At 40.0% G+C, this 23243-nt stretch overlaps 1 protein-coding gene across 1 annotated transcript in view; it reads left to right on the top strand.

Moving 5' to 3' along the window:
* Positions 1-21512, top strand: part of SEC23A (Sec23 homolog A, coat complex II component) — a 51048-nt gene extending 29536 nt beyond the window's left edge. Inside the window, exons 13-20 of the mRNA XM_019551924.1 lie at positions 712-818; positions 2826-2979; positions 3645-3722; positions 9246-9407; positions 10681-10767; positions 11487-11642; positions 13110-13175; positions 20021-21512. Coding sequence (XP_019407469.1) covers positions 712-818; positions 2826-2979; positions 3645-3722; positions 9246-9407; positions 10681-10767; positions 11487-11642; positions 13110-13175; positions 20021-20110 — 900 coding nt within the window. The 3' untranslated portion in view covers positions 20111-21512. The remainder of the gene's footprint in view (positions 1-711; positions 819-2825; positions 2980-3644; positions 3723-9245; positions 9408-10680; positions 10768-11486; positions 11643-13109; positions 13176-20020) is intronic.
* The last annotated feature ends 1731 nt before the right edge of the window (positions 21513-23243 follow it).

Genomic DNA, 23243 nt, shown 5'->3' with positions numbered 1-23243 from the left:
CAGCGCTTCCCCAACGATCCTCCTTAGCTTGTTGAAGTCAGCCCTCCTAAAGTCTAGGGCTGTTGCCTTGCTGCAGCCCTTTGTCACCTTACGCTGGATGGTGAATTCCAGCAAACGATGGTGTAATACATTTAGTCCAGGAAGTTGGACAATAGGACCCTTCACATGATTTCCCCTGGGTTGGGGCTGGAATTTGAGCTGGAGCTGCTGCAGCTGCCTTAAATTGTACTTAAATCCAAGATCCTCCCCATGTTAAATGCGGGGAAAAAACGTCTTGGATTCCAGTAAATTCAGCAGTTCCTTTATTTTCTTTTGGAATCTTAAAAAATAAACCTCCCTCAATTCCTTGGTAGATAAGGATCCCTTTTCATAAAGAATACAATACAGTTAAGAAGTATTTTATCAGAGATTGATCACTTTCCTGTTGTGCTTTACACTGACAATACTTACAAGCAATTCTGTAGATGACTTCTTAATGCTTCTTAGGTAGGTCATAACCAGTTTCAGATTAATCTGTTGTTAACAGATTTTACCTGTAAATATTATAGTCCTCTCAGACAATTGAAGAGGAGTCCCAAAATGTAGTCTTTATTATTGCCCCCCTAAAGCATTAAAATATTATGAGTCAGGTACCAAAAAAAGTCAGGAGGTTGACTGAAAATCATGAATTCAAAAAATAATAATTTAGGATGTTTTTTTTCTTCTTCCCAGCACAATGCTCCGATTCCTCAGGGTGGACGTGGTGCAATCCAATTTGTGACTCAGTATCAGCATTCAAGTGGGCAGAGACGTATCAGAGTGACCACTGTTGCCAGAAAGTAAATTTTACTTATGATTAATGTATTCAGAAAAAAATGCAGTACTTGCTTGTATTTCGTTTAATAATCTTCAGTTATTTAACCAGTTCAGTGTTTTAGGATGTACAGTGTATGTGGCAAGGAAAGGGTGGTCCCTCTGAATTCTGTGTGTGTTTTCTCTGTGGTGTGTTGTGAATTGTTCCATATCCAAGAAGCTACAGGCTAAAATGCCCCAAAATGACTGAAGTTCTACTAGAAGCATGAATTGCTTAGTGAAAATCTATGGCCTGTGTTGTTCAGGTGGTAAAATAATCCCAAAGATCCCTTATTTTAGGGGCAAGGATTTTTGTGATATCTCTGTGATATCTCTTATTGGACCAACTGTATAGTTTGGAGAACTGGTGGGCAAGCTTTCAGGCATCAGGCGCCCTTCTTCAGGTCTGAGAGAGAAGCAGAGGCAGGCTAAGCTAAATATCAAAGAAAAGACTCTCTGAAAATACAGTCTGTTTGAAGGGATGGAGGAAGGCTATGAATGAGGAGGGAAATATCACCTTATCACCTTAAAATTTGGCTCAGCTTTGATCTGTGTGGTAGAGTACAACTATTCTCCCACCAAAATGTTTGCTTGCAACTTCTTACTTTCTATTAGCTTCACCATTAGCTTACTTAGAAAGTGGGTGCCAAATCTTATGGAGGCAGTTGATTATGCTGAGGAGTGTTGGTTTTCTTTAGTGTTGTACAGGTTAATGAATTATGGTTAATTTGTAGGAAGATGTCATTTATCAAAGCGGTTGTGGCAGTCATCATTACTATGGGTGTCAGGTTAATTTTCTCTTATTGTGCTATATATTAGTGAAATCTTTTCAGTGTTCAGTAAACCACTGCTAGCATGCAGAACTCTTCCCTGCCCCCCCTTACACAGGTCAAATTAAGACTTATAAAGACACAAAGATCCACAAGCAACAGATAATATCACTTGATGAAAACTGTCACACAGTGTAATGTGGTTCATGTTCAAAGGATGAGCTATCCAGTGGGGAAGAAGAATCTGGGGAACTTTCTCTGCCAGCACTCGCCAGCAGGTGGAGCTGGGGAGCTGCTACCAGGCACTGTCATCTCTCTCTTCAGCTGTACTGGGAATGAGTTTATCAGCTGGTCTTCACTTGACTGAAGAAGCTTCAACCCAACCCTTGTGCAGAACTGGGAAGACCTGTGTGAAGGGGAAGGATGGGGGGATGAAGGGATCCAAGAACAGCAGGGCCTGAACTCTTCAGGGACCTTGTTTAGGTGCTTTTGTATATGTCCTTGTCATGCCCCCAGCTTTCTGAACAAATTCCTCCCCCATCTTTCCCTGTGTCAAACAAGTAAAGCATGTTACTTCAGTGCGTGTTTACACTCTGGCTTTCACGGAGAAGTTCTAATGGCAGTCTTAAAGAAGCAGATGTAAAGCTGGTTGAAGGAAGGGAGGAAAGGCAGTGAATCTTGACATTTTGCTACTCTGGCCTGGGTCAGCAAGGTTAAGAGTCACAGAGAGTCTCCCCTATCAGGAAGTGGATGGGGAGAGGGAGACATCTACCCTGAGATGCCTGAGTACCTGGGCAAACACCATCACCTTTTGTGTGACATGACATGTTCAAATGAAAGCTTGATAGAAACCAGGTACAAATTGTTCTATGTTTTTCAAGCAAGGACTTTGGAGCTTATTGTTCATTTTTATGGCTTGTTGGCCATTTTATTGTGCAGTAATTACTGTGCATGTGTAGCATGTCTAAATTTGTTGTACGATTAACCAGTTAATTGCACACTAGACGTAACTTGCATCAGGGGCTATATGTGACATACGGTGCTTGCATTTTTATATAATCAATGAAAATTCCTAAGAGGGAAGGTTCAACAAAGGGGCTCTCAGCCCACCCCAGATGAGGTCTGAAATTCCATGACTTTTCTGTGATACTGCTCTCTGTTTCAATTTCAATAGACTCTGCTGAGCTTGGATGACTTCTCTATACAACTGCTTTTCTTTTGCAGCTGGGCAGATGCACAGACACAGATCCAAAACATAGCTGCTTCTTTTGACCAAGAAGCAGCTGCTATTCTTATGGCTAGATTGGCAGTTTATAGGGCAGAGACAGAAGAAGGCCCTGATGTGCTTAGGTGGCTGGACAGGCAACTCATACGACTGGTAAGATAACTGTGTCCATATTTATTAAATCAATTAATAAGTTTACCTTATTAAATGACTTGTATTCAATGGTTATCTTAAACTATTATGTAAAGAGAAACAAAATACTTATCTATGCAGAATGTAGAATTAATCAAGATTTTCAATTTAAATAATTAAAATAAAATTAGCACACAGTCACTACTGTGAGGCTTCCAACTGTTAAGGGGTTAGAATAAGATTAAAGATCTGGTTTAGGTGAAGTCGGAATTTAAGTCTTTTCTTCTGTGTGCTGTGTGTGTGCAGTTTTAAATATTTATTTTTTAAAAACATCTTTGACTGTCTTGAGTACTGTGAATTTTCCCTTGTTACTTCCTTATAAGATTAATTATCTATTAGTCTCTTCCATAAGTATGGAAGTGATTGTTCTAAGCAACTTTTTTTTATCTGAATTGATATTTTTTCTGTAATTGTGTAACATTTAAAAAAGCACATACTACAGTGTGATATGGAAGGAAATTACTACTTGCCAACAACATTTTTTCATGCTTCGTTCTAATGTCTATTTTTACTGTAAAGGTTCAACACTTCAAATTTGATATGTATTAGAAAAAATTGAAAAAAGTTCTAATGATATAACCAAAGTTGTTGTGTTAACTTATACTTCTCTTTTCCTTTTATTTAAGTGTCAGAAATTTGGAGAATACCACAAGGATGATCCAAGTTCCTTTAGGTTTTCAGAAACTTTTTCACTTTATCCACAGGTGAGTAGAAGGAAGGTATTAGAAGTGGACACCTTCTACATAAGGAAGTAAGCAAGTGAATGATTATGGATAAAGAATGGATGTAAAAGGCAGTCTGGTATGAGGCAAATAGAGCTTTTGACTGGGAATCAGAGTTGGAAGACCAGGTCTATTTCCAGCTTTTCACAAACTTGCATGTGATTTTGCTATTTAAGCTTCTTGTCTTGTTTCCTTTTTGGATCTTCTTTCCATATATATCTGCAGTGCTTACCATAATGGGGTCCTAGTATAATAGGGGTTTTTATCTTACTTGAAAGTTGAAGTACTCATCATCATTGGCTATCTCTCGCAGTCAAGGATGATTGTTTTCCATGACTGTCTTATCTGTGGATCTGAAGATGGTTGACAAGGTCTATCCAGGATCAACAGACTGTTGCAGCTCTGCAACATGTTTCCATGCAGGGTGGGTGGCTATGGGTTCTTGCTGTTTCTCCTGCTTCTGCTTTTTCAGCTCCTTTTGTCATTGTAAAGTTTCAAAGTACTGAGATCCTTGCAGCAGACTCTTCCTTCATTTAGGGCAGTCCTGAGCGACAGTCTCCCATGAGTTGATGTAAATGTTGCATTTTTTCAAGTTGGCCTTGAGGTTGTCCTTGAAACACTTTCTTTGCCCTCCTCTTCAGCATATGCCTTGTTTTATTCTCCCATCTCAGTCTTGCTTCGTGAATCTGGAGTCAGACATCTGGATGATGTGGCTGGCCCAGCAAGTTGATGGCAGATGCTCATTTCTTCAATGCCCTTGGTGTTTGCTTGCAGGAGGATACCAGCATTGATGCATCTGTCTTCCCACTGGATTTTAAAGATCTTCCATAGGCAGCATTGATGGTACTTCTCCAGTGGCTTCAGTGTCTCCTGTGTGTTGTTCACATCTCAATTCTGTACAGTCAGGTGGGGATCATGACTACTTGATAAACCATGAGTTTGGTTTTGAATATGATGCTGAGATCTTCAAACACCTGTTTCCTCAGGCATCCAAAGGCTGCATTTACACTTTTGAAGGCTGTTGGATTTCTTCATCGATGTCAGTCTTCTGCAAGAGATGACTTCTGAGGTACAGGAAATATTCAGCGTTCTCCAGAATCTTACTGGGAATCTGAATTACTGGAACTTGGAACTGCTCATTAAGAGCTTGTTGATAGAAGACCTTAGTCTTCTGAATATTAAGCATTAGTCCCATATTCTTGTATGTCTTGGTAAAGACATTGGTAAAGCCTGAAGGTATGCTTCCAAGTGAGCACAAAGTACAGCATCAAGATACTGGAGATCAGGAATTGAGGTTGGGGTGGGCTTGGTTTTGGCTTGGAGTCAGCTGAGATTAAACAGCTTACTATTCAGTTGGTAGTTTAACTTCATTCTGGCTGGAAGCTTGTTGGTGGTCAAATGTAGCATTGCAATATGGAATATTGAGAAGAGTGTTGGAGCTATGATGCAGCCTTGCTCAACTCCTATCTTAATCTCAAAGGAATCTGTGATAAATTGGTTGTTGAGAACTACCACTTGCATTATGGAGCAGGCAAAGAATGGTGACAGATTTCAGTGGGCATCTGTACTTCAGAAGGATCCTCACAGCCCTTCTCAGTTGACAGTTGAAGGCTTTTGTGAGGTCAAAGAAGGCCAGGTACAGAGGTTTATGTTGTTCTCAACGTTTTTCCAATATCTGGCAAGCAGTGACGATCATGTCAGTTTTGACTCTTGATGCCCTAAGCCCAGACTGAGATTCTGGGAGGAGCTCTTCAGCAAGTGGAAGGAGGCAGTTCAGGAAGGTTCTTGCAATTCTCTTTCTTGTAGACAGCAAGGTGATCCCTTTGTATTTTCCACACCTCAGACTTGTCTCCTTTCTTGAAGATTGTCATAATCATGGTGTCTCTGAGGTTGTTTGGGATTTCCTCATCATTCCAGATCCATAAGATGAGGGTGTGAAACTATGTTGCAATTTTTTCTCCCTCCTGCTTGAAGATTTCAGCAGGGATTCCATCAGCCTTATTGTTCTTCATCTCCTTGATGGCTTTCCTCATGTTGTCAAGGTTTGGAGGGATTCTAAGATCTTCTCTGACTGGGTGTTGTGGGATGGAGTTGAGAACACTTTCATCAACAACAGAGTCACAATTGAAAAGCTCTTCAAAATGCTCTTTCCAATGGGTGCTGATGGTTCCTCATTCCTTGATCAGGTGTCCTCTGTCCTGAGGTCTCAAGAGTTGGTCTCTGAGTGCCCAGATCATAAATGGCTTTGGTGGTGCTGAAAAAAACATGCATATCATGGATGCCAGTGATATGTTGAATCTCCTTTGCCGATGTTGTTCTGCCAAGCACAAAAGGCCTTGTGCTTGCAGTCAGCATACTCTTGGATTTCCCAGTCATTCTTATTAAGCCAGTCTTGTTGTTTCCTGGTAGAGAATTCAAGTTTATTTTTGCAGGTGCTGCTGCTGCTGAACTTAAAGGTACCCCAAGTGCTGCTGGCATTCTCTTGTTGATTGGAATTTGCCAGTTTTCCATTGAGAGAACTGGTGGAAGAAATCTTGCTAGATTGGGTCCTTGAGTCCTTTGACATTGATCTTCCATCAGCATTACTTCTGCTGCAGCCATCATGTAGGAGCCAGTTTGAATGACATAAGCAAGTAGATGAATCTGTTATCTATTCAGCAGTTGTCAGCTACTAACATAACTCGGATGATGTGGATATCTTTGCGCTCCTGGGCATGAAGAATAAAGTGGTCAGTCAAGTGCCAATGCTTAGCTTATGGATGTTGCCATGATGTCTCAGGCCTGTTTTTCTGGCAGAACAGGATGGTGGTGGGGTTGGGTCCATGTTCCGTGCATTTGGTCAAGAGGAGGATATTGTTGGAGTTGACCTTTCCCATTCCTTCCTTACTGAAGGAAGGACTGAACCTGTTCAACTTCCCCAAGAGAAGGCTGAGGGAGGATCTAGTGGCCTGTTACAAACTAGTCAGAGGGAACCAGCAGGCATTGGGGGAGTGCCTGTTCCCCGAGCACTACCAGGAGTGACTAAAAATAGCGGTCACAAGCTGGCAGAGGGTAAATTCAGCTTTTCAGAGGGTAAAATCAGGAGGTGCTACTTCACTGTCAGGGCAGCTAGGATCTGGAACCAACTTCCAAGAGAAGTGGTTCTGGCTCCTACCCTGGGGGTCTTTAAGAGGAGGCTAGATGAAAACCTTGCTGAGGTCGTTTGACCCCAGTACTTTTTCCTGCCAAGGCAGGGGGTCGGACTTGATCTGCTCAGGTCCCTTCTGACCCTACAGACTATGAAACTATGATGGTTCTGTTCTGAAGTTTTGAGTCCCCTCTGACTTTGGCATTGAAATCACTGAGAAGAATGAGTCTGTTTCCTTCTGGAACACCAGAAAGGGCTTGTTTAAGGTTGGTATAGAATTCCTCCTTGCTTTTGTTGGTGGCATCAAGAGTTGGGGCATACACACTGATGACAGTGGCATATTGATCTAAGACATAGTCATGTGGTGCTTATTAATTCCAATAGGGAATTCACTGTGTTGGTTTGAGTTTATTCTTGATGGCAAAACCAACTCCATAAAGCTAGTGTTTTCCTTCGTGTTTGCCCTTCCAGAATAGTATATAACTGCCTCCTTGTTCTTTGAGTTGCCTACCTTCCATTCTCTGGGTCTCACTCTGCGTAGCGATGTCAGTGTTGCATTGCCTAGTTTTTGAGCCATGATTGTAGTGTGGTGCTCTGGGCATTCACTATTAGGATTGTCCATGAGAATCCTGATATTCCAGGTCCCAAATTGAATGCGTCTTCATTGATTTCAACTGCAAGTAAAGGTGATCCCACTGGATGCAGTAATCCAATCAGGAAAAAGGTAGTCGGCCCCCTTCTCCCCACGTGGCATGAGCAGAGAAAATCTTGAAGAGGGCTGCTCAGTTGCAGTTATAGTTGCCGAATTGCACTCCTGATTACCTCATCCAAGTGCTAGATGACCTTGTAACTGCTGCCTTCATGCCAGGTCATGACTGTGAGCTTCCAGACTTCTCAGTCCTGCTCCTGTTGTCACTAGCTGCTCATGAAAGGTCTTGAAAAATGTATTGGAAAAGCTGTTGCATGGAATATGCCTGTACATGATTTCTTTTATTGTGGAGAAGCTGCTGCAAATCAGTTTCCATGTGGTTCTTGACAAAACAGGACCTTGGTCCAGTGGCAAGGAGGTTAAAATGATTTGAGATCTCAGTTGAGATCTTTATTTGCCTTTGCAACCATTGATATTCTAGCATCTTTTTCTACCCGCTCCACCGTTGAGGACTTGTAGACCCATAGTTTTGGGTTGGGAAGGCTTATTAAAATGTCAGCCTGTACTCTCCATGTCACCATGTCCGTTGATGGTGTCAAGGTACTAATGTAATACAAATAATAATAAATCAGTTTTGGGAAAAGTTTGTACAATAAATTAAAATAGGATAATTTATAGTCAAAATGAACTTAATCCTATAAAATTTGGACCTAAAATAATTTTTATTTACCACTTAAAGTGGTAAACTAATAAGACAAAAGACTTCACTGATGTTTTGTTAGGTAAATGTCATTGAAATTAAGACTGCTTGCAGATGTTTAAAAAACAAAACACAGTGCTTTACTTTAAACTCCATGCAGTCCTGCGCCGAGTCCAGCACATGCCCAGAAGAGGCAGTACATTAGTTGGATCTGGCTCTTCTGATGCCTGTATAGATCGGGTGCTTTAGTGGGGCTTTATGGTGCTTTTATCTAAGAGCTGATTGACACTGCTTTAGATAAACGCCCCAGAGCCCTGCTCATGTGCCCGATCTATACAGATGCTGTGGAGGCAGGCTGAAGTACCACGCTGCTTCTTCCAGTAATGCGTGGTTTATTTTGTTTTTGTTTTTTTTAATGTCTGCAAGCAGCCTAAAGAAATTGTGCATTTATTGGTAATCTGTTTCAGATCACCTGAAAAACCCTGTGGCATCTTTTTATACACCTCAGTGGAACTTCAGTTTAAATTGCTTGTCTGAACATAAAAATTCTAGTGAAAGATTGGTTTAGCACAAAGGAGATTTGAATTTTCAAATTTGCACTACAAGGTCCAAATTTACTGATCTTAAAAACTATATTCCTTTTGATTGTAAAGCTACTGTTAACTCATGCTTGTGTATTTAAAATTGTATGAAAAACTCCTAGAAACTGTAGAGTCAATTTACAAACGTGATAGTGTAGTAAATATTTTAAGAGTATTAGAGCATGCTGTTTTATGTGTAAATATTGGCAGTTAAACTTTACGCTTGCTAGAAGCTGCTGTGTGTGCTTATCTATTTTGAGAGTGACCTTTATGTTTAAAAAGAAGCATTCAAAGGAGGTACATGGAGGAGTTAGAAATATTAAAGATTTGAAATTCAGTTTGGAGTGGTATGCTTCTGAGGTGGCATTAGCTAGTACCGGTTATTCTGAAACAAATTTTTTCCTTCTGTTTTGTGCTAATCAGTTCTTGGACTTCTTTTGTTTTGCAGTTTATGTTTCACTTAAGGAGGTCTCCTTTCCTGCAAGTTTTTAACAACAGTCCTGATGAGAGTTCATACTATCGTCATCATTTTATGCGTCAAGATCTAACACAGTCACTTATCATGATTCAGCCAATCCTCTATGCTTATTCTTTCAATGGACCTCCAGAGGTATGGTTATATATAAAGTAACGATGGGGCAAAACAACACTGTGTAATGGGATTAAATTGGCGGGTATATTATGTGTGTTCTCATAAATATTAGAACAAACACTTATTTATTACCCATTGTGCAAGCATTTGCGTTTGTGCATATGCATTATATAAAGTGAACTATGAACAAGACAGGGCATGAATGCACCCACCTGAATTCTGATTGTATCTCAGTAGTCTTAAGAGCAAAACTTGCTTGGTTACATGACAACATTTCAAACTAAGACACATGGAATAAAGATCTGGCTCTTTTGCAGTCAGTGAGGCTCTTGCTTTTGTCTTCGTTTGCACTAGGACTTAACTCCTTTTGTAAATCAGTTTTTTCAAGTTTCACTTTTTAATAAATCTTGAAAAAATTTGCATATTTATTAGAAATAACATGGTTTATGTTTCAATATAAAACCAAAACTCTTTCCCTTCCTTCTTGTTAGTTTTATCTGATTGACTGCTACAGAAAAGATCACTTTTATCACTTTATTATCACAACATACAGAAACTTTAGTTTAGTTATGGATCAAGGTCCTATTATACAAGGTGTTATACAGATGCAAAACAAAAATTGATATCTGTAAACATCCCAGCATTTACAGCCTCAGTATGAAACAAGGTAGGCATAGATACAGAGATGAGAGAATACAAACAAACAAACAAGGTGGTATTGTCAGCATGATAGGCAGAGTTCATGGGTGACCATGATCCTGTAGCTGAGACTGGTGTTTCTAGTGACAGCAGGAGAAGGGAGGGAGAGGAAGGGGTATAAGTGTGCGGTTAGGAATGATGGCAGAAGAGAGTAGGGTATGTGGGAAGGGGTGGCATGAATGAAGGTGGCTAGCACTGGGGAAATAATAGCAGAGGTGAGATGGCACAGGAATGTGCAGAAGTGGGATTGGGATTTGTGCTGGAGGGAGAGGGTGAATTGAGGAAGAGCAGAGGATCAGATAAGAATTTTAGATTGTGAACATAAAAAGGAAGGGGAAATCAGAGTAAGGGCAAGAAGGATGGATACTCTGATGCAGAACAGGTGTGTGGTGAGAGCCATGGGCAAACAGTGGTGGACAAGATTACTTTTCCTTCTCCTACCCTCAGACCTCCTCCACCATCATTTCAAAATTGCACAGTGAAAGCGATTGCAGCAAGTATCCTGTTTCTGAGCTAGAGTTTGACAGGCTTTTAATATATCTGAGCATACTCTTTTGCCATATTCAGGTGAGGCACTTATTCTTTATTTCAGCCTGTTCTTCTTGATAGCAGCAGCATTTTGGCAGATCGTATTCTTCTTATGGACACCTTTTTCCAAATCCTTATCTATCATGGAGAGGTAAGATCCAATCATTTTAAGTAAACTTCTTGCTTTTTGTAGGAATGTCCTGTTACTAGTTCAGGCCTGTACTTTCTAAACACTTTCTTGAATGCATGACTTCATATGTATACATTATTAAACTTGATTGGACTACTTGCAGGTATACGATCAAATGCATATATGTACAGGATCATGGTCTACCATAGCATTATACAGCGGCGTGTGGCATTACTTGCTATTTCCATTGAAAATCCTTGGAGCTTGGGGTTCATTTGTTTTAATATGCACTGAGTTAATGTTTGATCTAGATGATGTTAGCACTTTTAAAAATATAGATAAACTTCTGCATAGAGCAGCATATTTTTTTTTGCAGTTTGGGATACATTTTTACACTTAATATGTATTTCTGCTGTGCCATGGGGTGAGTATGAGAGATGCTTGGAGACAAGATTGGTCTCTGACCTCCAGAGTTTCTCATTTAGCAAAGCAAAGGTTGACTAACAGAGATAGGGAATGGATTTAAGCAGCACAAGGACTATGGTACCAAAAGATTTGTATTATTTGCTTTCATTACATACACATCTTGTCAGATCTTGTGCTTAGAGATATTTCTTCAATAAGTTATATATAGGTACAAACCAGTCTGGCAGGAGGAAAGGAGTTGTGATATAAAGTTTCAGTAATGAAAATCCTGCTGATGAGTGATGACTTTATTCTGCATTTTTTTTTTTTTTTAGACCATAGCTCAGTGGCGAAAGTCAGGCTACCAGGACATGCCAGAATATGAAAACTTTCGTCATCTGTTGCAAGCTCCAGTAGATGATGCCCAGGAAATTCTCCATTCCAGATTCCCAATGCCCCGGTACATTGATACAGAGCATGGAGGCAGTCAGGTACAGTAAGTTGTATTGTTAATCAGAAGAAATAATGTGTCAGCAGTGTGCAAATAATCCTGTAAGCTTTTGTTTCATTATAAAAACATATTTTACTTGGTGAGATGTTGAAATTATGACTGAACAGCTGGGAGTATGACAGAACTAAATCCAAAAGTAGCCAATGCTTACTGCTAATTTCACCTTTGCCATCACCATGTTTGGAGCCCCATAGTCCAGATCTGGGCCAGGGGTCAATGTGAGTTTAACACCTTTAGGTTCATATATCAATCATACAAAGAGCACTAATTTAAACTGACTTAAGCTTCCCTATTACCCATACAAGACCATCCTGCTCTCAGTTGTTTTAACCGTATGAATTTACATTATGTAGAGCACATGGGCACATGTTGGCACTTCATTAAGGTTAATTTCATTGTTACTCAGAGAGCTTGACTCTGAAATTAAAAACATTGAGATGGGCTAGAATAGGGGTAGGGAACCTCTTCCAGCCTCAGGCTAGAATGACCCACCTTGACCCACAGGTGGACAGACACCAGGACCCTCCTGCTACCACCACTTGTTCCTTCAGTGTTCCCTGGGAGAGTGGCTGCAGGAGTGCCACTAAAGCCCTGTGTCCGCAGGCTGGGTCCAAAGACACTGCAGACTTTAGGGACATTTTTACATGTGGTCTGGGAGGCTTGCAGGGACGCTTTAATTAGTGAGTCGCACTAATTAAAAGTGCCCAAGTGTCACATGTATCACATGAACAGCAAGTATCACATGCATCACAAGAGCAAGCTTTAGTTCAAAGCACCCCGCTGCCATTTTTCAGCATAGGGATGCTGATGCATACGATGTTAGAGTCTGCTGGAACACGTTAATTTTTGCTCTCCAGCTGACTTGATTAATGGAATCTGATATGATGCACTGGATTTCCAGCACATTGGAGCAGGGTTCTTGCACATGTATAGGAGCCCTAGGTTCCTGCCCCTGGGCTAGAAGGATTAACTGCTCATTGCATGTGTTGAGCAGTTTTCAGTTGCCAAACAAATCCATTATATGTTGCTTATTCTGTACTGCAGATCCTTGGAGCCTCAGTTATGGTCTAGCTTCCTTTGGGCTGTACAAAAGTAGGTCAAAAAGGCTGGGCCAATGCACCAAAGAGCTTAACCAGACACCAGTTAATTTTGTTGGGTATTGACACTTTTTAAATAATATGTTTCATGTTTTATTTGACTAGTTTTGCATGTCCCACTACTTTGAAAATTTGTCAATATTCATTTGTTGTAGTTTATAAAATCCAGGCACCTTAACATTTTGTTTTATTTTTGGATGCCTTTCCACTGCCTCTTGCCAAAAAAAAAAAATCTAAAGTGATAAATGTATGTTGTTGGATTTCAGGTAATCGAGGTAGTTTTCTGGGAATTTAGAAATGTTTTTATTCTAGTTGAATGATTTTTTTCCAATTGTTTTCTGTGTTTCAAGGCCCGCTTCCTGCTTTCTAAAGTCAATCCTTCTCAGACTCATAACAACATGTATGCCTGGGGACAGGTAAGTCTTTAAGACATTAGGTTAAGCTTATCCGAATGGTGAATATTCTTGAAGGAATATTTCTTTATGTCCAGAGCTTTCCAGCTTCAGAAACAACATGAAACATTGTTCTGTATAGTGGACATCATTTCAAGCATTAAGACAATATGAGAAAAACATACAGTATTCCTTCATACTGCACAAAGGTAGTAAGATTAAAGAGAAGGTGCCCGATTACTACTTTATCCCTCCTAAAAATAGTTCAGTTTGCTTGTAAACTTCTGTTACGCTTCAGCTGAAATGTCCTCCTAAGTCAAGTGCTTTCTTCGCATTCCTTACAGTGAGAAGAAAGCTGATTTGAGGACATTTAATCCCTGTGCAAAGAATTTTTTATACTGTATCCAGAAAATCAGTCTTAGTAATATAGCTTAGAAATTGTATAGAATGGGGACTGCTCCTTCAGGTCATATTTTTTGAAAATATCATCTGTCAGCTAATAGATTCTGAGGTTGAACTTTATTTACAAGGGCTGGGGAGTGCATCATTGTCCTGTCTCCAGAAGGCAAGCTAATGTAAATGTACAGGAGTTCAGGAATTAGGGTTGTCTGCAGCGATTTATTTTCCTGACTCTGCTGCAGCTCTGGCTAGTGTGCACCCCCCTCATCTGTTCTTGACTAGTTTTGAATGTCATACACAAAAATAAATATAGCTGTGGTAAATGTGAGCTCAAGGGTAATTTCTTAAAGAAGTGTACTCATTTTGGGTATATATACACACGTATTGGGGTCTAGATAGCAGATGTGTTGCCAAGTAATTTGATGAAAGGTTTATTCGGTTTAAAGCATTACAAGATGGAGCTGATCAGAAATTCTTTGACAAAATGTTAATTTGTTGAAACTTTTCACATAAATTTGTCAGTTTTAACTTTCATCAATTTTCTGGCCAAATCCAAAGAGACCCACTATGGAATAGCAAATTGTGGCCACCTGACATGTGGAAGACCCAGGTTCAAGTCTCTGGTTTGAACTAAGCATTATACTTTAACCCTGGGTCTCTTCCTGCCCCTTCCTCCTCCCAAAAAGTGTCAAAAGTTGAGTTTATCCTGATGTATGGCATGGAAACATTTTTGAAATTTAAATTTTTCATGGGACAATTTTCATGAAATGCTGCCCCAAATTTATAATGGAAATAGGGGGGAAAAAAGAATTAAAAAACTAAACAGCATTTCATGCTAGGCAAAGTAGATTCTTCTGTGATCTAGCAGAGCAGAGACAAGCTTCAGTAATACTGAAAAAGACTGTTGCAAAGTAAATGTAGAATTATGTTTCTACATGATTGGCATATGATTTGTGTGCTGTATGTCTGGTGCTCAACCTTCTGGCTTTGTGGACCACATGAATGGCATGGGACCAGTTTGGGCTGGATCCAGTGGACAGACTCAGTCCATGGACCGGATCCAGTATGGGGCGCAGGGATGTGCAGGGACAGTCTGTAGGTGTAACCCCATGTGCTGACCAGGCTTCAGGTACCAGATCTGGCTTCAGTGCAGCCTTGGCTGCCAGTGGAATCCAGCACATAGGGCTGTGTCATTTGGCTCCTGGATCTCCCCATGAGTCTGTAAATGTGGTGATGGAGGAGTAGTGGCAGGATTAATGGATGCAGCTTCCTGACCTGTGGCAAGTAACATTGCCACCAGTGCCCATGCCCAGTTTCTGGACCTGTCAGGAGCCCCATGGCTGGATGGCCCTTCTCTTACGTGAACTTCTGCAAGATCAGTTTTTGGTAACTTGTGTACACACCCAAGTACAAGTGGTCTGCTTCTAGGTCATTCAGTGATGTAGGACACGTTTACAATTTTCAGATAAATTTTAAACTGAATTTATTTTGCTCCTGATCTTTTCCTGCACTGTTTGGTTATTTTATATTGTTCTGGCTGACCCACAAATTGATTACAACCGCTCATAAAATTTGTTGCTCCAGATTTGACCTGAAGAGGGCAGTAGTACACCACTAAAGCTGAGTTTCAGGAGGTGATGATTTCATCAAGATGATAATTCATGTAGTTTACTCTTTAATATGATACCATAAGTAATGTTTTTCAGACTTTGACATATATCTGCAAATATGCCAGATGTGGACATTATACTTCTACCAGTATAAGTGATCAGAAACTACTCTGTACCCACAACAGAACAGAAGTTTGGCATATGTAGACTGGTTTAAAAATGGTGGAACCCAGTCTAAGATTTGCCTCCTGCCCCAACAAAGGGCAAATGTGTATTCTGTTTGCTGCTGATCTAAACTATGTCTATTCCTAGCCATAGTGTATCTTAAAAGTTATCATAACATAAATATCTTAACATGTCAGTGTAATGTTCCTTATATTGCTTTGAAGGTATATTTTCAAGTTAAAGTATTGAAATAACTTGCACTGAACTTGGACACAAAATAACAAGCTACCTGCTTTCAGTTTCATTCTTTTTTTTTGTGGTGACTGGGGTTTTTATGGTTGAAGTCTTGACCAGCGTCCAGTATTCAGTGCCCTGTAGTACTAGGATTTTAAATGAACAGAACAGCAAAGCTTCATGTTGTCTATACAAAACCAGCCATTTTTCATGTACTTCTCAGACTCCTATATGAAACCTTGCTAGTTTTCATTTTGATAGACTCCAGAATTTTCAACAGCAAAATGCTGGCTTTGCTCTTTACTTGAACTATTCATAGTTTCCTATATTCTCTATAAAGGTTTTGTAACTACATAGTGGAGAGTTTATTGAATGATGTGCTCTCCTCCAGTGTATAAGTTGTGGAATCCTCCCTCAGTCGCACATGAGCACTTCCCATGATGATGTGACATCATAACTTGTCTTAAAATTGCAAATTTACTGGACAACATGCTTAGCAATAGATAGTTTCAGAATGTTTTGATAACATTAAAGGTACATCATGATGAGCGCACACATGCACAGGCATGTATTTCCTGTGAGACAAATGTGTGTTGCTGTTTGTCCCTGGGTGTGTCACTGCATGTGCGCTCCAATGTGCAGCAAAGCGACCTGGCTGGGGAGGCTGGGGCCAGCACCTAATGCTGGTGCCAGCAACCTTATGTGGTGTCTTGGGGACTTCTTGGGACAGCAGCAGTGCCGAGCTGGCCACTCGGAGTTTGGCCAGCAGCCAGAATCTCCCTTTCTGGTGGCACACACTGTCGCTGCATGCACCATGCCACTTTTTCCAGTGTTGGTTGTTTTTGTTTTTGTTTTGTTTTGTTTTTGACACTGGGATCTCCCCTACTGCACTGCTAATTTGCAGCACAGCAAATGGATGCATGTGCACTGCATGTGGTTTGCAGTGTCTCAAACTGCTTTGAGACACTGCAGACCGCACGTGCGCACTTGTTAGGATGCATCCTAAGAATAAACCGCATAAATTGATCAGTGGACTTCCGTAGGGATCAATTCTTGTGCCTTTGTTGTTTAATTCATTCATGACTAATTGGGCACCTCCTCAAGAAAATTCATATATGTTGATGACATAGCTGATTGCCTGAGGTGTGGTATCATGCAGATCCAATAGAGTTCCATTAAATGCACATAGCGGGCATTCAGAGATGATGTGATTCAAAGTTTGAAAAGGGGGCCACGGTCACAGTTCACAACAGCCCTTGTTATTCAATAATCTTGTTTCTCCAGAGCAGAAATACTTGCATCTGTTTTGAATACTTTAGATACGTACTATAAACAATACCTCTGGCTAAACTCTAGGAAAACCAAAGTGTCTGCATTTCACTTGAACAATAAACACACTAATTATCAACCCATTATTGTTTTCAGAAATCAGCTTCTATATTATAACGGTACTCCTAAATATTTAGGAATCATCCTAGATAGAACACTGTCCTATAAAAATCACTTAGCTATGACAGCAGCTAAGTTAATAACCTGTAATAATTTGCTTCAGAAACTCGCTGGGACTTCTTGAGGGCCTGATGCTGATGCACTGAGAACAACAGCCTTAGGACTGGTCTACCTTTGGCAGATTACTGTGCCTCAGACTGGTTAAACAGTGCTCACACTGATAAGGTTGACATACAACTCAACTAAGTAATATGAATCATCACAGGAACAATCTGATCCACTCCTCTTCAGTGCCTCCCTATTCTTAATAACATACATCCTCCCCCATTAAGGAAAATTGCCTTAACTAAATTGTGGACTAAAAAAAATAACCTGCAGCTGCCTATACAGGAAGGTCTCTTAAACCCTCTGCATCCAAGATTCAAATCTAGACATCCCACTTGGAGAACAGCAGTTCTACTTAAGCAAGACTCATTTAACATCCAAGGTGCTTGGATGCAGGAGTGACTCAATTCACCCCCTAATACAGAAATTATTATTACAAATCCTACTGTTAGATCAGCTGGCTTTGATCTCCCTAGACATCTTTGGTTTTCTCTAAACCAAATCAGGACAGAACACAACAGATATGAATTTCTGATCCATTGATGGGGCTGGACTAGTTCACTAAACTGCAGCTGTGGCCCTCTTTTCAAACTTTGAATCATATCACCTCTGAATGCCCTCTGTGTACATTTAATGGAACTCTGTTGGATCTGCATGATACCACACCTGAGGCGATCAGCTGGCTGAAAAATTTGGACATAAAATTGTGAGTAAGTTTCTCTTTGTTTTGTGATCACTGTATTATCATACACTAAATAAAAATTTCCCATGAGGCCAAGTTTATGGAACTTGGTTATTTATAATCCTGTTGTTTCTTATACAAATAGAGGAGAGTTCAGGCCATTTCACTAATGCTCACCAGTGAGCAAGGCTAGAGCCAGAATACTATTATTTTCACCCTGATACCAACAGTTGTAGAGGTAGTATTGTTCAATGTATTGTCTGTGGTGGGGTTTTAGCCAGGAAATCTTGGTCACTAATCCTAGCTCTGCTGTTCCCCAGTTTGTGGCTTTTGGTCAGTTAAAAAAAAAAAAAAAAAAAGTTCTACTGATTTTTGAGTTCTGTACACCAGAGATTGTCAACTGGGGGTATGCTCTAGGGGTGCTTTGTAAGATCCCAGGGGATGCGTGGGGACAGCACCACCATCCCACACTGCTGCACAGGAGCCAGGCTGGGGCATGGTGAGAGCAGGGCTGTACAGCTGCTGCGCTATCGCTGCTCCACTGCTTGCCATGCTCCCACTCTGCATCTGGCTGCTTGCTACCCTTCTCCCCACCACCGGCTCGGTGTCCGGCTGCTCACCACCCCTCTGAGGGGGTACACTTACTAAAAAGGGGGCTGCCAGGGGTACACTTATGAAAAAAAGTTTGAAATTCCCTTCCCTGGGGGTACAGACAGACGGGCGGGCGGGGACAGAGTGCCTCCATGCACCATCCCGCACTGCTACTCCATGGCTGGCCGCCAGGGGTACACTGATCCAAAAAGGTTGAAGACCCCTGCCCTGCACCTATGTCCTGATCTTGAGAGGTTGTGTGAATGCTCATAGAGACCGCTGGTTTCATTTGGAGCAGTGGATGCTCTCAGTTTCTAAAAATAAGACTTTAAAATGCTATATTGGGCATACAAAGATAGGCACCCAAAATTAATGATCACTTTTAGAAATGTCTCTGTTCTGTTCCCTTGCTCCCTTTCCCCCATCACCCTTTTATTATTCCTAATACTAATATTATTGCTGTGATTAGGAGTCCCAGTAGTCCTGGTTTAAGACCCACCCCATTGTGTTGAGGTGCTGTTCAAATTCTGAAAAGATCACCCCTGCACCAGTCTAAATATAAAACAACTGAGGTACACAAGGAGATGATGAGACAGTATTGGTCAGTGTGATTGGTAGCGGTATCAACATTCTGGGTGGCTACCATTGTCAAATTTTTGCCAGACATCAATGCAAAGGAGAGTTTTTTATGGAGGCATTTGAAGCAGATATCCATAGGGAGTTCCTCTACTTATCCGTAAAATGGCAATAAGGGCAATGATCTGCTTTATAAGCATTCCTGGGAGGGTTGGTTGGTCGGTTAATTAATGTTTATGGAACTGCCAAGTCTGTTGTTATTTCTTCACAGGTTTTGACTCTGTCAGGAAAATTGAATAGTCTACAGACTTTTTTTCCCCCCAGATGCTGGGTTTGTGGCTTTGTGCTGGGTAGATTTAATACAAGAACAAATTGTGCGCGTTTAAAAAAATTGGGGGGAGGTGCAGGAGAGACTGCATTTTTTTTAGATCCCTGATTGTGCAGTATATGATGTTTAGATGTCTTTTCTGCAGTCCTTAGAATTGGTACATAATTTCAGGTAGCAACTGACCTAGCAACTTTTGAAGTCATGGAAAGCCTCTCAGAGACTTCACTGAGCCATTTGGATCAGGTTCTTAGTGGCTTATTATTTTCCATTTCCCAGTTGATATTTTGATAGTTAATTTGGGAGTAGTAGTAACTTGTACTTCTCTGCTTCTCTATTTGCCTTGTTGCACTAAGATAGAAACAATAAGTGAATATGGTATGAAAGATGTTGTTTGTTCCCTTTTTAAATTCTATATTCAACATTTGGCAATGAAAAACACCCCCAAACTCTAGACTTCCAAAATATATAAAGTTCTCTCTCAACACTGGGAATTGTTGCAGAATATATTAAAATTTAAAGGACAATAGCTTTGGTTGTTGCCGGAGTGTATGCAAATATATGACAATGTATGCAAATTTTATAATCTACTGTTCTTTTGACAGTATATTTTGTCAATTATATGCTTGTAAAATCCTTCTAAAATATGAAACTATTAATAAATTGTTTTATTAGGCTTGATTAATATATGTTACAATCTAGTAAATCTTAACATTTTTCCTTTGTCTTGTAGGAGTCAGGAGCACCTATTCTTACAGATGATGTCAGCCTGCAGGTCTTCATGGATCATCTGAAGAAACTTGCTGTCTCTAGTGCTGCCTGAAATTCTGCAACATACTAAAGACATTGACAAGCTGAAGCCATATTTAATTTTTATTTTTCATTTACCCTTTTCATTGTCTGCAAACAGAATGCTCTGATATGCACAAGCTGCCTAACTAGATTCAAAATGGTGTTGTTTTCAAGTTAGAGCATTTGTTATCAGCAAATGTCTTAATGCAAATTGAAGTTTCTAAAAATGACATATAGGAGGTTAAATTGGAATATAATCAGAGGAAAAAGAACAAAATCTTTTTGGTTACCATGATATTATAATTACTTTAGACCATTAATGATAACTTTCTCTCTGTCTTTTTTTTTTAAATGGTTATGTGTATGATTCTGCCTTGCACTACAAAGATGTTAAACATTACAAAGGAAATCTATAATGGGACTAGGACTTGATTGCTTGGTGCCTAGTTCTGTTTACTCATTTTGAACAGAAAGTAAACAAAAGCAGCAGCAAAAAGCATATGGAATAATACAAACTCATTGTTTTGATTTTGTCCACAGAACATTTCTTTTCTGTCATAGCCAGTCATGTGTTCATGTGTAGTTATTATTTAGAAAAAATATTTTCTTTGAAGTATTCAAATACCAATGATTTTTGGTTACAAATTATTGTATCTTATTTTTGTTTAAGTAGTTTGAATACAGTTGACAATTTTTAAAATAAGCTTTTGTCCAAAGTTTAAAGCTTAGAATCCACACATTATATCTTTGACAAAAAACATACTTATTAGTAGTATCAAGCACTACCATATATAAACAAAATTCAAAGAAGAGGACAAAAATAAATATCTGATACTTTTTAAGCTCGGTTAAAGAAAAAGCCTACATTATAGATGTGAAGTGACTGGAAATGTAGGCTTGAGTTATTTCAGCAAGTAAAATATAATTTTTTCTAAAATATTCAAATTATTTTTTTATTATAGCCTTATATTATACTAATTCATGACACTACACATACTTTCTTGCTTCTGTTTCCCTTTGGTTATATAAACCCAGTAAGCTGCAATTCTTGTTGAAACAGTATTATATAGTATATGCTGTGATTGTAATAAATTTGATACCCAGTTTTTGCTTGATTTTTCTTGTAAATTAAGATGCATACACATTTACTGTTTTAAAGTTTACATATGGAACAGATGTTTACATTGTTAATCCTATTTTGACAGATAATTGACAAGTAGATATGTGAATTGTGGTGATGGATAAGAACAGTTTGTGCAGTGACTGAAGGAAGAGAGCAAATCTGACATAGAAATCCAATCATAAGCTCGTGAGATAGGTATGAATGTTCTCGTTTGTAAATTCTGCATTACTTGATGAAATCAGTTGTTCTGTTTCATTCTGTAATTTTCTTTTATCTAAAGGAGATACAAATAAAGCATACATTTCTCTCACTTTTGTAGTTAAGCATTGGTTCAGTAGATGTACAGCTGATAAAGGGGGTGTGGAACTAAAAATGTTGATTATAAATGTCAAAATGACTTTATTTTTGGATATATGGTTGTATAAGGCATCTAACTTCTTGCCTCTTATTTCCTGGATCATCACAGCTACAACATAACTTGATAAAACTGGTTGCAACAGAAACTTGGGTTTTCCAGTAATCAAAATTTTGTCAGAAGTAGCTGGTTTCTGCAGAAAATTTTGATATATTAAACTTAAAATCAAGTGCCTGAGACTTACAAGATTATGATAGTGATGTAACAGAATTTGAGTTGTAGTGTGGTTACTTCATGTTCATTTACTTTTCCCTGCACCCCTGCTGGAGCTGTGCAGCTGACAGCTGTACCCACACTGTTGCTGCTTCCCCTGGTCCCCATTCCTGCCCTCCAGCTATGGTGTAAGTGGAGCTCCCAGCTGGACAGTAGCTGTGCTGGTGTCAGGGAACTGGAAGCTGCTGCTGCTTCTCTCTTCCCCCTCTCCACCCCTACTCAACCTAACCACTGTGCAGTTCTGCTGCAGCCAGAAGCTGTACTCATGCTACACTCTGAAGGAAGGGAGAAGGAGAAAGGTGGGAGAAGGAAGCAACGGAGGCGTGCACACAGCTTTCAGCTCCCTGGCCCCAGTTCTTCCCCCTGTCAGCTGGAAACTGTGCCTGTATTACAGCCTTTGAGGGGTGTGTGTGGAGAGAAATGGTAGTGGCATAGGTATAGCTTCCAGCTCCCAGCCAGGGCACAGCTCCTCACTGCTCAGCCCCAGCGCAGGGACAGGCACAGGCAAAGCATGTAGCTCCACAGGCCAGATCCAGTGACTCTATGGATTATATATTACCCACTCTGATGTAGACTGTGACAAGACAGACTATGTGTTAATAAACTTCTTAGTTTTATGACCCAACATGGTCTTACACTTCCCATATGAAACAAATGTCTTCAGTCTTGACTTGCAGTCAAGCTGTAGAAAGAAACAATTGCCTCCCAGCCCAAAAGGCTGCTGTATGCTTCAAGGACAAAGACATCATCTTTAAGGTTCAATAGACAGTCAAATTACATCATTAAGGAAGTAACTGATGTCAACCAGTAGCTATTAACCATCAGTAGATAGTAACTATTACTAGATATTACTGATAGTAACTATCTGTGCTAGTAGATAGTAACTAGTATCACATTTTTGGCATACCAAAGGCACCTTTTTGCGGGGGGGGAGAGGAGGGGAAGGCAGAATGAAGAAAAAAGATTTATTTCAGAGTTATGGCTACATAAAGCAGGGTCAGTTCACTCATCCTCCCTTTTCTGCTCAGGTGAAAAGCTACAGTTTTAACCCTTTCACAGTGGAATTGTCTGTAGCTCTTGACTGCTCAGCCAACAGCTGAAACTAGCTGCTGCTGAAGCAGCTCCAAGATTTGGAAAAGAGCTTAAAACTGTGGAGCTGTGAAATAGGAGCAAATAGGCCAGGAGCAGCAAACAGACAGCCAAATTACTTAAAAAAAAAAAAAAAAAAAAGGTTAGCTTGATTCATGAAAACATCAAAGCCGTTAAAAAGGAGAGTCATTAATACTTGTGGAGTGAAGAGCAATTATCAGGAATTAGGTAGACTATATATGCCATGAAGTCAATTGACTCCCTCAGTTCTGCCTGAATAGACAACGCTACTGTTTCTGTCGGGCAGCTGGCTTTAAACTTTGG

The sequence above is a fragment of the Crocodylus porosus genome, unplaced genomic scaffold, assembly GCF_001723895.1.
Source record: "Crocodylus porosus isolate Cpor-Errol unplaced genomic scaffold, CroPor_comp1, whole genome shotgun sequence".
Lineage (NCBI taxonomy): Eukaryota > Metazoa > Chordata > Crocodylia > Crocodylidae > Crocodylus > Crocodylus porosus.
The sequence above is the reverse complement of the archived record's forward strand: the minus strand, read 5'-3'. Positions and strand labels throughout refer to the sequence as shown.